The 14,191-nt window shown below is 40.1% G+C and overlaps 1 protein-coding gene across 1 annotated transcript in view; it reads left to right on the forward strand.

Annotated features, from left to right (window-relative positions):
- The window catches only part of LOC306967602 (partitioning defective 3 homolog B-like), a 388,088-nt gene that overhangs the window by 264,302 nt on the left and 109,595 nt on the right, over positions 1–14,191 (forward strand). The window contains exon 21 of the mRNA XM_079562684.1: positions 4,016–4,136. Within this exon, the coding sequence (XP_079418810.1) occupies positions 4,016–4,136 (121 nt within the window). The remainder of the gene's footprint in view (positions 1–4,015; positions 4,137–14,191) is intronic.

Below are 14,191 nucleotides of genomic sequence, written 5' to 3' on the forward strand. Positions count from 1 at the left end.
CGTAATGCACCTCTCTATACTTCATACTAATGTGACTGGCTTCCAATGCCACTCCAGAGCCTTGGGTAAAGAAAAAAAAAAAAAAGAAAAAAAAGCTGATATGAAAAAATGAGCAGAAAGCAACACACACACACACAAAGCAGCCGAGCCACATCCAATAAGCTCCCTGCATTTTCCTAATTACCCCAGTACATTAAAGATGGATGAGTAGATTTTTAACTAAAGGTAATGGAGAGGCAGCACGCGTCAGCAGCCATAGTTTCGCAGAGATTTTATCTGTGAAATGAGACAGGACCTAATATGTTTTAATGCCGCAGAAATTACACTGTCTCTCAGCCTCTGGACATAAAGGACAGGGTCAGAGAAAGGACATAGCAAGTTACAACGCTGAAATAGTGGCCAGTGTACACGAATGTGGAGCTCTGATGCGCAGAACACAAAAGAAGGGAAAGTTTGACAGATCTAATAACTTCTATGGATGTGTTTTTCTGTTTTAGGAGATATTTAGGTTGGAATTGCTTCACTCTCTCTGCTTTTTTTCTGAGTCTTGGCTAGAGAAATAGTCTGAAACAGATTGCTCTTCTTGTCATAACCACATACATCCTTTCCGGTTTAATCTGGTCCAGGGGCGGACTGGCCATGTATGTCCTTTCTGGAAGGGCACAGAAGGGCCACTGGCTTAACCGAGCTTCACCCAAATCTAAAAGCTAAAAAGAAAAGCATCAACATAGCGACAAAAAAAGAGGATGAAAACAAAACAAAAAATGTGCCGGAAAACAAAGCAACAAAGAAAGTGACGGAAAATGTGATGAAAAGTGAACAAAAACACGACAACAAAGCAACGAAAGGGCCACAAAAACATGACAAAGAAATGATCGAAAAAAAGTGACAAAAACACAACAAAAAGCCATTGTCAGCCGTGTGTTTCCATCAGTGCAGTCACCTCCTCTTGTGACGCCCCCCTCACAGGTGGCGGAGGCGAAGGACACATATAGCGCCGCCACTCGGAAAATAATTCGCCAAGAAGAAGTAAAAAATTCAAGATGTTATCATTGAAAATTGACAATGTCTAGAAAACGGAGCAAATATGACTTACCGGTAGTTTTGTTCTGATGTCTTTGTGGTGTTTTATATCTCGGAAATACACAAAGCACCAGTCATTGCTCTGATGAATTCACTTTATTGCTTCAGAAGTAATGGGGATTTCCATGTATTGTTATGAAATAGTGTTTTCCTCAACTCCTATGTTTATTTAAGCAATGTTACTCACGAAACTTGCTTTACGGTAGTTTCTAGATCGTAGTGACAAATAGCTTAATCTCTCCACCAACACGGCTGAGTAATATGACCCCACAAGACCTCAGTGTTTTTGTTTCTAATCCCTCTTTTATTGTGTGTTTGGAGTCACGGAGCAGTCAGTGGGTAACAGTCTGTGCACAGATGATGTACTCACCAGCCCCGCGCGTATAATGCTTTCTGTCACACTGGACCAAACCATCTCGGCCTAATGTTCACAGAAAGTGTTGATATCTTTAGTAACGCCACTGCCATGGGCTCACAAAACACCATCTTTCTCGTGCACAGACTTCATGAATAAGCTACATTAGTGGAGCCTTTGAAAGCTTGTGGTGGTTTGTTTGTTTTTTCGTGCATTGGCATAATGGATGTACAATGACGGGGTTTCCAGGTGTGAAACAAACAATATAAATTCCTCCTTTCGTAAGTTTTAGGAACTTTTGTAGCTATATTTCGGGATGACCTCCTTCCTGGTAACGTACAAACTTCGTGACCTCTTCCGTGAATAAACACTCCTGATTTCTCTTCCCTCATTGTGGATCTAAAGCAATGACGCAATGAGGCAAATTAGTTTAGTCAGCCGCTGCGTGACCTCTCTTCGACCCCTGTGTTGACTTTGTGTTTTTAGCAGAAAACCTCGGGAATGTGGCAGTACTGCTTAGAGGGCTACTTCTGCTGATAAACTGCCTGCACTTGCATACGTTTAGATTTTATTTCCTTTTTCATATCATTTTGATCACACGCATGGCAGTGTCGATGACGCACATACATTAGACGTGTGCATGAGATGAGTCCCTATATTTCCATTATGAGTGGGTGGGCCTGTAAACATGTATATCATTTACACAGATGCAGAGGGATGCGTCATATATTTGCTTCTCAGACAGGAAAGATTCATTGGAAGAAGAATCCATATTTAATAGTATTATTGTTTCCACCTCAGTTAGTGTGAACGTTAAATTTCGGATTTTACTTGTTAAAATATACATTTGTTTAACATTACACATCCTCATAATGCAATAATGTATTAAAACAATCCCTGTTCAATCCACTGCCCAGGTTTAATGGTAAAATAGTGAAAATTGTGGGTAAAAGTTTAGTAATTTTTAAATTGTATGTGTTTTTTCTCATCAGTGTGTGTGCCAGGGCACAGTGTGACCCAGGACGAGCTAACAAGCCCAAAAAACATCTTTGTGTTCAGTTTAGTGTCAGTTTTGTAACTGCTGTTTTCCCTCTGGTAGCTTCATTAGCTAATTACGGCTTGTATTAGCATAGATTGATTATTTTTCTGCTGTAGCTCATTGTGTTCTGGTCCGGTAATGAGAACATCTCTTCAGCTCATTAGAGCTAAATGTTGTTGTCAAGTTCAGCTGCATCTGTAAACTTTAAACAAAACATGATTTAGATAACTAACATTTAACCTCGTGGATATGAACGGACAAAGGGTTACAAACAGCAGCCCACCAGGTTGCAAAAAGTATGTTCCTGTAACTTCTTAATTATAAGTGCAAACTGCATGTTAAACTAAATATACTCTATAAGGGATACAGACTTGATGCTTCAACAGCATTGAGTGTGTTTACATGCGCTCGAGTATTCCGGTTACTAGCTATAATCCGGTTATGGCAGTTTTTGAGATTTGATGTTTATGTGTAACTGAGAAATGGGGAAACTCTAATCCCATGTTTACATGATCAAGTAATCTTGTATCGAGGCATCTGTGCAGGAGCATAAATTATATTTTTGAACACAATGCGGAGAAAATATTAAAAGCATCATGTTTTTACCGCAGTGCCTTATTTCGGGCCCACTTTACGCCAATTGTTTCGCTCACTCACTACATCCTGAGCTACGGCAGCGGAGGCAGATGGTGGGCAATGCGTTACTTCTACTCGTCCTGGGTCTGTCTTTCCCATCGTGGATCAGGGATCAAAGGGGGAAGGTTAAAGCCGGGACTGGAGGGAGAGAGTGGAGCTGATGAAGTTCACTGATAGCGTCTTTGTATTGTTTGTATTGTTCACCAAACAATCTGCCACAGTTTTACATAAATCCACATTACAATACATCTTTTGATTTAAATATTTACTACTTTTAGTTCTTTCATGGTTAAAACAAAAAACTCCTCTTGGCTCCAGAAATAGGAGCTCTTCAGCCTAATAGCCGCCATGTTTCTTTACGATTAACGGCGCATGTGCAAGAAATGGGAGGTTGTGTATACATGCTGTTCAATCCAATTCAATTCAAAGTTTATTTTTCTCGTGAGGGAACTTAATTTGTGGTCTGGTACACTCTCACACTTTTGTTATATCTCGGTTACTGTTGGAAAAATCCCAGCCGGAAAAAACAGGTTTCTCATTACTACAAAACTGCTATTTGCAGATTTCTATAATCAGAAAACTGCATTTATATGTTCAAAGACCGGAATATTAAAAACTCCCAATCATAACTGGAAACGCGAGTGTAATGTAAACACACTCATTGTCAAAGTTATGTTTACAAACCAAACAGACAGAGAAATCTGCAGGAAACAAGCAGAACAATCAGGGTTTGTTAGAGCCAGAAAAGAGTTGGAGCTGGAGCTGACAGTTTCTGCTCATCTTGCTCCACCTTTCACGGCTCTTATAAAGATTTCACCTTATTACCTGTCTTACATGCCAACGTCTCTATTTTAGCTAAATGTATGCACTCTTCAAATATTTCTGTGATTTTGCCTCTACAGCGGCGTGGACAGGATCCAGCAGCTCAGGAGGGAGTACCAGCAGGCGCGCAGAGAGGGGGTCGTGCCGCCGTATGAAGAACCAGACCAAAGGCGGAGAGGCCATGACAACGACCCACACAGGGTAAGAGCACCAAATACTTAGAACCGCTGCATCCACGGAAAAGTGACCAACATACCATTCTCTGCTGGCCTGTAATGAGCGTGTCTTCTTTCTTATTGGATTACACATGTCCTGGTGCAGTGATGGAGCATTACTGCGTTTAACTGTGTGTGTGTGTTTGCGACAGATGGCATGGTTACATTTGAGCAGGATTTTCCAGTGTCATGAGCTATAGGAAAAAAAACGACCTACACATCTGTGAAAACACTTTTAACACATTGAGTGCCGCGCTGTTTTGGGGATTTAGCTCTAGAGTGCCAACAATCCAGACCATTTTTCATAATATTTGTAGCACCACAGCATATTATAGGTCAGGGGTAGGCAAGTTTGTGTCATGGAGGGCCGATTTTCTTCAATGCCAAAACACCAAGGGCCCAAAACTCAAAGTAAAGCACCTTTTTTCTACAAATATAAGTTTTGCACATAATATATGACCTAATGGCGTGTTTTGCTGGGAAATGTGAAAATATTGACAGTATTTTCCACATTTTAGAGTCATTATCACATATTTGGTCTGAATAAATGTTTCTTCAAAATTCTCTTGGGGGCCAAAGGTTTTATGCTGGAGGGCCGAATTTGGCCCCCGGGCCTGACATTGCCTACCCCTGTTCAAGGTTGTAGCTATGGCTCGTTTGAAAGGGGAGACTCTAAGCTCTCTGTAGGTTAAAACAGTTTGATTCTACGTGAGAAATATAAGCCATAGAATCTTTCTAGAAACTGAGATGTTTTTATGAAACACTCTCCTTTCTGATTACCTCCTCTTTCCTCCTTTCTCCTCCTCTATCTTCTCTGGACAGACACTAACGTTATGAGAAGAGGCAAATTCAACGACAACATTGTTGACACGTTTTGAAACACTGCGTGTTGCCTCAGATCGATCGTTTTTTTATTGCGTGGGCATATAAACAGCCTGGTTCTCGGCTTGAAGACTTTAACAGGATGTTTCTCAGCCGTCCTTGGACCGATTATAACCATTTAAAAACCCAGAGAAACGTTAAAATCTCAACAGTTTCGATCTTTCCATGGCGAGAGAGAAGTGTCGGCTCTACAGCTGCACAACACCACTTGGACTAAAAAAAAAAAACGAAAATAAACGCTATAATATATAGGAAATGTCTAGATCATTACTTTTCACAACTTTTTGATCAGCATTTACTTCTCTATCAAAATCACACATAGGGAGTATTTGAGTGTCTAGTTACGTAATAACCCCCCCTCCCAGGTGCCTCACAATCAAAGGATGGGTATGTGGGGTTTATTTTAATATTTCATACATTACCTATCAGTGTCCCCTAGATTAAAGCGCATGCTACTGTACATACCCTTAGAGTCGTCACTATTTCTTTTACATCTTTTAGTAAACATTTTTGTACTGAATGTAGACACTAAGTTGACTGATAGTAATTAGAACCTCACTGCTATTTTCTTCAGCACTGAAAATAACACATTGCCGGTACTGAAGTATCTTTATTATCCGTCTTTACCTCTCGTCTTTACCACTTGTCTGTGATCAGACTCGTTGCCTGTCAGTGCAGTGGTCTCTCTGACGTGAATCGCTCCTGTGGGCATTGAGCCGATGGGAGCAGGTCTCATCCGCACTTCATCCACGGCTCATAAGTACAGGTTTTACTCGCTCGTCAAACCGCACACACTGTTTTTCAACTCACACAAACGGCAGACTCAGCCTGACAGGTCCACTTAGGTGATCAAATGGTGGAAATAATCAGAGAGGTGCCTGAGGAGTCTATTAAGTCGTGTTTCCTATGACTAATATAGGAGGAGCCAGGCTGGTATTGCTCTGTATGTTACTAATATGCCATAGATATTTTTCACAGAGGGGTTATTATGCAAAATATGGGATTTTCATACACCTGTGCTCTTCCATGTTTAATGGCCCATTGTGTGTGTTGATGTGGGACCCATTCAGACCCAGCCTGTGAAGAAGCTACATGTTTTGTAGCTAAACGTCGGCACAAAGTTCGATTGATTAGACATGCAGTATATTTATCATACCTGATGTTTTATCTCTCCGTTGTTGATACTTGATGTCACACCATGGCAACAAAAGACAAATGAAGCCCATACAGAGTAAGAGGGGCCACTAGGCACCTGTTTCCAGCTCAAACTACTTTGTAAAAATCACTTTTCTTCCCTTGCCATGTCCCTTACTCCAAATCTTCAGTGTGAAATGAAGAGTTATTTGTCCTTTATTTAACCATGAAAGTCCCACTGAAATGACGGATCTAATTTCCATGGGAGTCCTTGCCCCAGAAGGGAACCTATTATACATATTTTTAGTGGTAGGGGAAACCGGAGCACCCGGAGGAAACCTACGCAGACACAGGGAGAACATCTTTGTTTTATTCTTTATAGGTCCATACCTGGTATTAAAGGGACTATACGGAGTTTAAAGATGTTAAAATGAAGTATTTTCCTCCCCCTACATGTTCCAGCAATGTCCTAATGTGTAGAATGAGGTCAGACCTGTTCTCTAAAATCCTGCACTGTCACTCAAAAAGTTGTTGTCGGGTCCAAAGTGCCGTCATGCACGAGCTTTATATAGAAGGTGCAGTTACACGTATGACCTGAGGTGGCAGTAGCGAGTATAAAATGGCCAACTTGCATCTAGCCCCTTTAAAGCTGACTTTTTGTTGTAAAGTTTATGTGTATTTGCAATCACAGAGTGTGTTGTAAACACAGTAAAAACAGATCTTGTTGCATTGTCTTCACCCAAATGTTTATTGAGCGATGAAAGATAGAAGTAGAACCTAAATTTGTGCAATTTATTGCTCCCCCTGCTTCACTTTGCCACCACTCAGAGCTGTACACAGGAATGAAACGTGCATATGGGAAAATAGTTAATTTTAACATTTTAAACTCTGTATTGTCCCTTTAAGTGCTTTTATTAAGTGTAATATCCAGAAATGGTTTTACTGACGATGACAGTGAATTCTGCACTGAGAGGAAGCTCATGGTGTGCCTGATTTGTTTGGTTTTAGTCTTGACTAACTGTTGTTTCATCTTTTTGTTCGGGCTATAGCCTATTCATATTTATTAACCTCTTAACTCCCACCTGAATCAAGCACATTTTCTCCAGTTTGGCTTTACCCTAAAAGCTTCTTGAAAAAAACGTCAAAAATTCACCAAAAAAGTGACATAAATTAAAGAAAAAAGTGACAAAAATTCAACAAAAAAGTGACAAAAATTCAACAAAAAACTGACAAAAATTCAACAAAAAAGTGACAAAAATTCAACAAAAAAGTGACAAAAATTCAACAAAAAAGTGACAAAAATTCAACAAAAAAGTGACATAAATTCAACAAAAAAGTGACAAAAATTCAACAAAAAAGTGACAAAAATTCAACAAAAAAGGTGACAAAAATTCAACAAAAAAGTGACATAAATTCAACAAAAAAGTGACATAAATTCAACAAAAAAGTGACAAAAATTCAATAAAAAATGACAAAAATTCTACAAAAAAGTGACAAAAAAATCAATAAAAAAGTGACAAAAATTCAATAAAAAATGACAAAAATTCTACAAAAAAGTGACAAAAAAATCAATAAAAAAGTGACAAAAATTCAACAAAAAAATTACAAACATTCAATTAAAAAAATGACAAAAACTCAACAAAAAAAGTCAACACGGCAACAACACAAAGGAAAAGATCAGTTTAGATCCATTTTGTAGGTCTTAGCTTTCAAAGAGGCATTACACTGGCCCATAGGCTGTGAACTGGAGAAATTGCGCTCAGTTAAGGCGGGTGGTAAGAGGTTAAACAATATCAAAACAAATATCTTCATTCTGGCATAATCAATCATGTGTGTCGCAGGCCTCTTTTTTTTTTATCTCAAAAGCGCAATAGGGGCTTATGACAACTCTCAGCCCCGGGCCTATTGACATCTGACCAGTACCACTTTTATTTGAATCTTTTTCATTTCTTCATCATTTCTTTGTTCATGTATATCTACAGTTCTAGCACCTTTATGAGATATAGTCCTGTGTGTTTTCAAATCTGTTTCCTATCCTTTCCAACCCTCTAATTTCAACATACAGTAATTAACTACACCTTTGGAAATATGCAATCTCTATATTAAAACTGCGGTAACCTTCTCCCTCGCTATTACAAGTCTCTACCTGTAATTGCTTTGTTTTTTACTGACTACTTCTATTTATGCCTCTGTTGCCTTGGTTGCTCAGTGGTGCTTTATTCGTCTCAAGTCACTTCACTTTATTATTGCCGGTACGCTCGTTTAACGCGTTCCCGGTGACTTGAACAAACCTCTGCTGCCCGATACCTGTTCTTTACTCCATTTTCTTTAATACAAACAGTTTATAATTGGCACTGCTAACTTTGAGTGCTTCTTGATGGCCTTTTTATCCTTGAAAATAAAATAAAAAATCCTCTTGTGAATATGCCATAACCTTGCCTTTTTCTCGTACCCCCTGACATTTAAATGTTCATTGGATTTTAAGGGGGATGAAAAAAAACTCATTCAAGCGGGCAAAATGAGTTTCCACGATGGAGCTAGAATTAATCTGCTATGACAAATGGATAGGTTTATTGCTTGGAATCAGCATATTCAGCTTAGTTGAACATAGCTGGGTATTCACTTAAGTGTGACCAATTGCCGCTAAGTCCTCGTTTTGGCTCGGCTAAAAAGTACTAATGGATTTGTTTTTCAGACTTGTGGGAGCGGAGAAGATGTAATAGAGTGTCGTCGCGTGCTTTTCCTACATGCGCTTCATTTTGTTAATCGATGTGTACTTAAAGGGGCGGACTTAATTGTAGTTTAGCCTGCATTATTTATCTTTGCAGTAGGATTTCCTCACGACATCGCTGAGATATTGTTATAGCAGAATTCGGTGACCCCGATGTACATTTTTGCAAGAAGCCGCAATATAAGCCGCCCGATCAAGAACTTTAGACTTTAGCTTAGATTACAACGCACTGTGTCAGCTTCTGCAGTGTCTAAAGATCCAGTGTCATTGATTGTGCATTCATTTTTCGCCAAGATGTTGTATTCATGATGGGAGACTGTGATTACTGTGCAAAGCCTTCTCCAGCACATCCCAAAGATTCTCAGTGGGGTTAAGATTTGGACTCTGGGGCGGTCAATCCATGAGTGAAAATGATGTCTCATGCTCCCTGAACCACTGATCAATCCTGGCATTGTCATCTTGGAACATGCCAGTGCCCTCAGGGACGAAATAATCAATTGATAGAATAACCTGGTCATTCAGGATGTCCGGCTGATCTCATTCTTTGGGCTCATCATGTCGCTGAACCTAGACTTGGCCAACTGCAGCAACACCAGATCAGAACAGTTCGTTAAATCTCGGTGCCGACTTTATGTTTTTGGTCAAGCGTTTATCCTAGAATCACTGAGGTCTTCCACCTGATTGAGGTTTACATATTTTGGTAGCACAGCCCAAAACAAAAATGTGTGTTCAAGTTCAGTTTCTGTCATATTTAGTGGTTAGTTCAGTTGAGTTTATTATGAATATACAGTATACAGTCAAAACATTTACTCATTCATTCATAGATGATAATGCATATTCAAAAATGGGACACCCTTAAAGGAATAGGTTTATACTGTTTATAATACTGTTTTTACATACTGAGATATGTTCTTACCTTAGCTTTGACGAGTTCTATAGGACCTGTCTGGTCTACCCCCGTGCCTTCAATCACGTAATTTAGCATTTAGCTTCTCCCCCTCTCCACTATAGCTCCAAACCAGGTCAAGATAGAAGCTACCAAGCTCTTCCACGTTTTCCCTATTTAAATATGGTTACGTGAAGTGTTACACTACAAAGTATAATTACACAAAATTAAACAATGTGGATTTTCTAAGCGGATAAAAGGGGGAACTATATTGTAAGGCGTAATAATACCAGGAGTAGTTTGGCATCCGCACAGTAAAGTGAAGATTACTGCGCAGTAAAGTGAAGATTACTGCGCAGTAAAGTGAAGATTACTGCGCAGTAAAGTGAAGATTACTGCGCGGATTTCGAACTACTCCTGGTATTAGTTGATGCGTACCTGTCTAGTCTTTGTGCGTGCCCTCAGTCACGCAAAATAAAAATCTGGTGTCTGGTAAATAGGTTACGTTCAAGTGACGTTGCAACTTTCTGAAGAGCCTAGAGTGTAAAACTGAGGCGGACGATTAAGAATGATATGGTGGGATTTGCCTTTCAGCTGTGGAAATGGCTGGTTCAGTACTAATATACCATCAATATATTATCACTTGGCCTATCCATATGAAACAAAAACTGGCACGAAGTTTACCGTCTCCTCTGTCACACACTCCAAAAGTGGTGACTGCACACAAAAACACATGCATCATTTTGATCATTTGGAAAGAACTTGAGGCCAACAGATTAAGCCTGGTTTGGGGGAGGCTAATCCCTTACAAATAATGATCAGGGTAAACATCGGTGCCTTTTCCGTTCCTTTTGATGGATCTCACAGAGTTGTCGCGGCCCCCTGCGCTTCATCAAAGCTCGCGACATCTTCAAACTTCAGTTCATTAACGCAAAACCAGTCCCATTAAAACGCATCATTAGTCATCCTTAATAACCAAATATCTTTGCTTTTAACCTTCCATACATCTTAACTAAACTCTCATTTCACCGAAGCTGCGCCCGCTCCACGTTGACTCTCATCTAAAAAAAAAAAAAAAATCAGTTTGTTAGCGGCCGGGGGCACTCCGCTTTCCCCCCCGTACGATCAATGACCGCGCATTACACCGCTGTGCACCTCCAAATGAGAAAACTTTGTTGATGTTTATAAGGCAGCGGGGCAGAGCAATTAGCATGCTTCAGAGGTGGAAATGAAGTTTGAAGCAACACGGGTAAAAAATGGGGACGGGGTGAAAGGAAGAAAGAAAAAAAAAAAGAAGAAAAAACAGGCCCGGTAGCTGCAGCCCTAGCGGCTAACAAGGCTATCTCATTAGCGATGATGCATTTATTAATTACTCACCTGACTAGTTTGGAGTTGGGGGAGGGGGGGGGGGGGTTGAGAGAAATGAAGGTTGCCGCGGTAACTCAATTCCACCGTTTATTGGTTTGTTTGCTTTCTCCGTGAGACATTTTTATCCGAGTAAAAAAAATTCAAACGCCCGTGCGAAGTAGAACAAATGGGCACATAAGCTCGGATTTGAGGTAGAGGAAGGGGGGGGGGAAAGGAAAAAAAAAAAAATTGGAATAAGATTTATGGACATGCGGTGCGAGAGGAGAGGAGGGGAGAGATTTGCTCGTGTAAGTGTGCAACGCGGCGACTTTCAGTGTGCTTTGTTCCTCCGCGACTTCCATTACCATTTCATTGATTCATGGTTATGGGTTAGCTGTCTCCGCTAGCAGAATTATGTTAGCTTAAAAACAATTATCAAGCAACAAAAGCCACAAGTTAGTTTCCGAGTGAGTGCTGTACGTGTGTGTGGGTGGATGTGTGCGCGTGTGTGTGTGAGTTTGTATTTTAGCAAACAACAACAGACTTTCTCCCTAAGGAAAGGAGAGCCGTATCAACAGGGTGCCGCGCGAAAAAACATTTCAGAGAGAAAATACAAGCCAATTGTTGTGGTGGGCGGCGTGACACGGCTTTTATAATAAGATTTAATTATAATGAGAGGAATTTGTCTTGCTTAAATGTGCGCTCGTTTTTACACTTGGCTATTAAGTCCCTAATAGCATTGTGTTACTTGATAAAAAGGCTTAACGCTTAATCGGAGGCTGTTGGAGAGAAACAGTGCCCGAAGACATGTCATGGTTTTAGCACCTCAGTCACTTTACAAGGCTGTGTTGTATGGAGGAGCATCGCTGGCACTGTTTAACACTGGACATTTTACTGGTGTTGATCATCACTCAAAATGAAGGCCTTAAAAGTCATAAAAAAGCATTAAAATCAGCTCAAACTGGCATTAAAGAGGGGGTATTATGCTTTTTTCAATCACATAGCACCAGTCTATAACACTACAATGATGACGAAACCTTCTGTTGGTCTGTAAATGCAATAAATTAGAATAACTGCCTTGTATAAAATTGCTCTCTCAAAATGTCTTGAAATAGGCCTCTGTCTCTTTAAGAACCTCTGAGCCTTTCCGACACGCCCCCTCCACACGCTGTCTGTGGCATCAGTGGGGAGGGGGTTCTGCTGAGGAGCAGTGGTTGGTTACTCGGCTGGTGACGAAAGCTCGGAGGCGTCTCCAGGAGGTGGGGGCGTTCCTAGGAGGACTCAGGCAAACCTATCCCTAAAATGGCTGCCATCAGAGTTTTTACAGATTACTCAAAAATGCGTGAATGTGCCAAGGCAACACTCCAGGCATGTTTTTAATGAGGGAATGACATAATAACATGATGTAAAGCTTGAAAAACCCAACAAAAGGGCTTTTGAAAACGCAGCAACAATCCAGCAAAAAAAAGTCACTATCAGTTTTGTAGGTCAAATGAGGCTGGCTTTGCTTATAGGCTGTGATCTCCAGTCAAGAAGCTTTTAGATTTGGATAAAGCTGAAATGGAGAGAATGCGCTTAGTTCAGGCGGGGGGTCAAAATGACCCTGCGACAGGTTTGTTGTGGCCACTCCTGACAAATAAGGGGCCTAACTCCATTATAAGCTGGTAATGATCTCCTCTTGTCATTGTCTCAACATAATTGCATCATCAGTCTCCTTTTTACATGTAAAACACTGCACCCTATGTAGGATTTTGCAATCGAAAGCACCCATCACGTCTGCGAGCTGCCTTTTTTCCTCCTGCTCCTTTGCTCGCTCCTGTTGACCGGCCGCTGTCAGTGCGTCAGTGGGAAACTAAGTGCTTTGCTCAAGGGCGTTGTGATGTTCCTTGTTAAACGACAAATAAACACTGTCTGCTCGCGTCCGCATTTCTCTTCACTCCCGACTTCTCTGTCCACAGCTGAACCGCTCCGACCTGCAGCCTCGTCCGCTCGCGTTTAGGAAGCCATTATTTGTTTGGGTTTTCTCAAGACGCTCCCTGAAGCTGTTTAAACGACTCAGGTCATTAGTGGCCGAGTAAATAATGCCAAAGTTCACAGGTCTTGTCAAGTCGCATAAATACTGAAGGAGAGAAAGAAAAGAAAACAATGACTTTTTTAAAGTAATGGGAGAAAACATTGCCACCGTGTTGCCGTCATTAGCAGACTGATTTACTGTGGCCCAGGTTAGAACTTAAATCACTCACGGAAATGGGAAAATATATTGGGGAATGAAATAAGGTTTTGGCCTTTCCCATAGCCCTAGTAAACTGGTATTTACAAAAGAGCCTGTGTAAATATGACATTTGGAAATCAACATATTGCTTTTAATTGGCTAATGCTTGTTGTCAGTATTAATAGGGCTGTTATTATAATTACTATTTTGACTCATTGTTCAATAAATGGCAGTTAAACTATACATTTTTGGAATTAAAATGTATTGTCTGTGCATGTATTTGCTGTTTATCCTAAGTAGGTTGTATTTCATGTTTATAGTGGGATATTTTACTTTTCAAACATTTTCAGGCTTTTGAGTTGGTTTCTGTGGCATTAAAAGGTCTTCAATAATGTTGTTTATCGCAGAATTTTCGTGACTTAATACGGCGAACTTCTAATTAAATTTGCTGAAGAAAAAACATGTTTTAGTTCTCAATAAGTTACAGAAAGGAGGAGAAATCCATATTCCAAGGAGGAAACTGGGACTGGCACACAGCCCTAATATAAATAATTCAATAATTTCCTCTTCTTAAGTCACACCCTATGTTGAGGAAGTTAAAACAGCAACCTTTACAAAAATGTCACTTATTTCTGTTTTTTGTTCATTAAAAAAAAGCCTAGAATTGCCATATAATCGTGAAATGGGTAGGAAAGTAGGAATTTTAGTAGGGCTGCAAGATATTGAACTTGTGATATGCAATATTGCACAGCTGTATGATATAACGATATTATTGCGATATTTCACTGAACCATTTCAAGATGTAATTACAAAAACACAATCAAAACGTCAACTAAATTAGGAAATGTT

The sequence above is a fragment of the Gobius niger genome (genome assembly GCF_951799975.1).
Source record: "Gobius niger genome assembly, chromosome: 9".
Taxonomy (NCBI): Eukaryota; Metazoa; Chordata; class Actinopteri; order Gobiiformes; family Gobiidae; genus Gobius; species Gobius niger.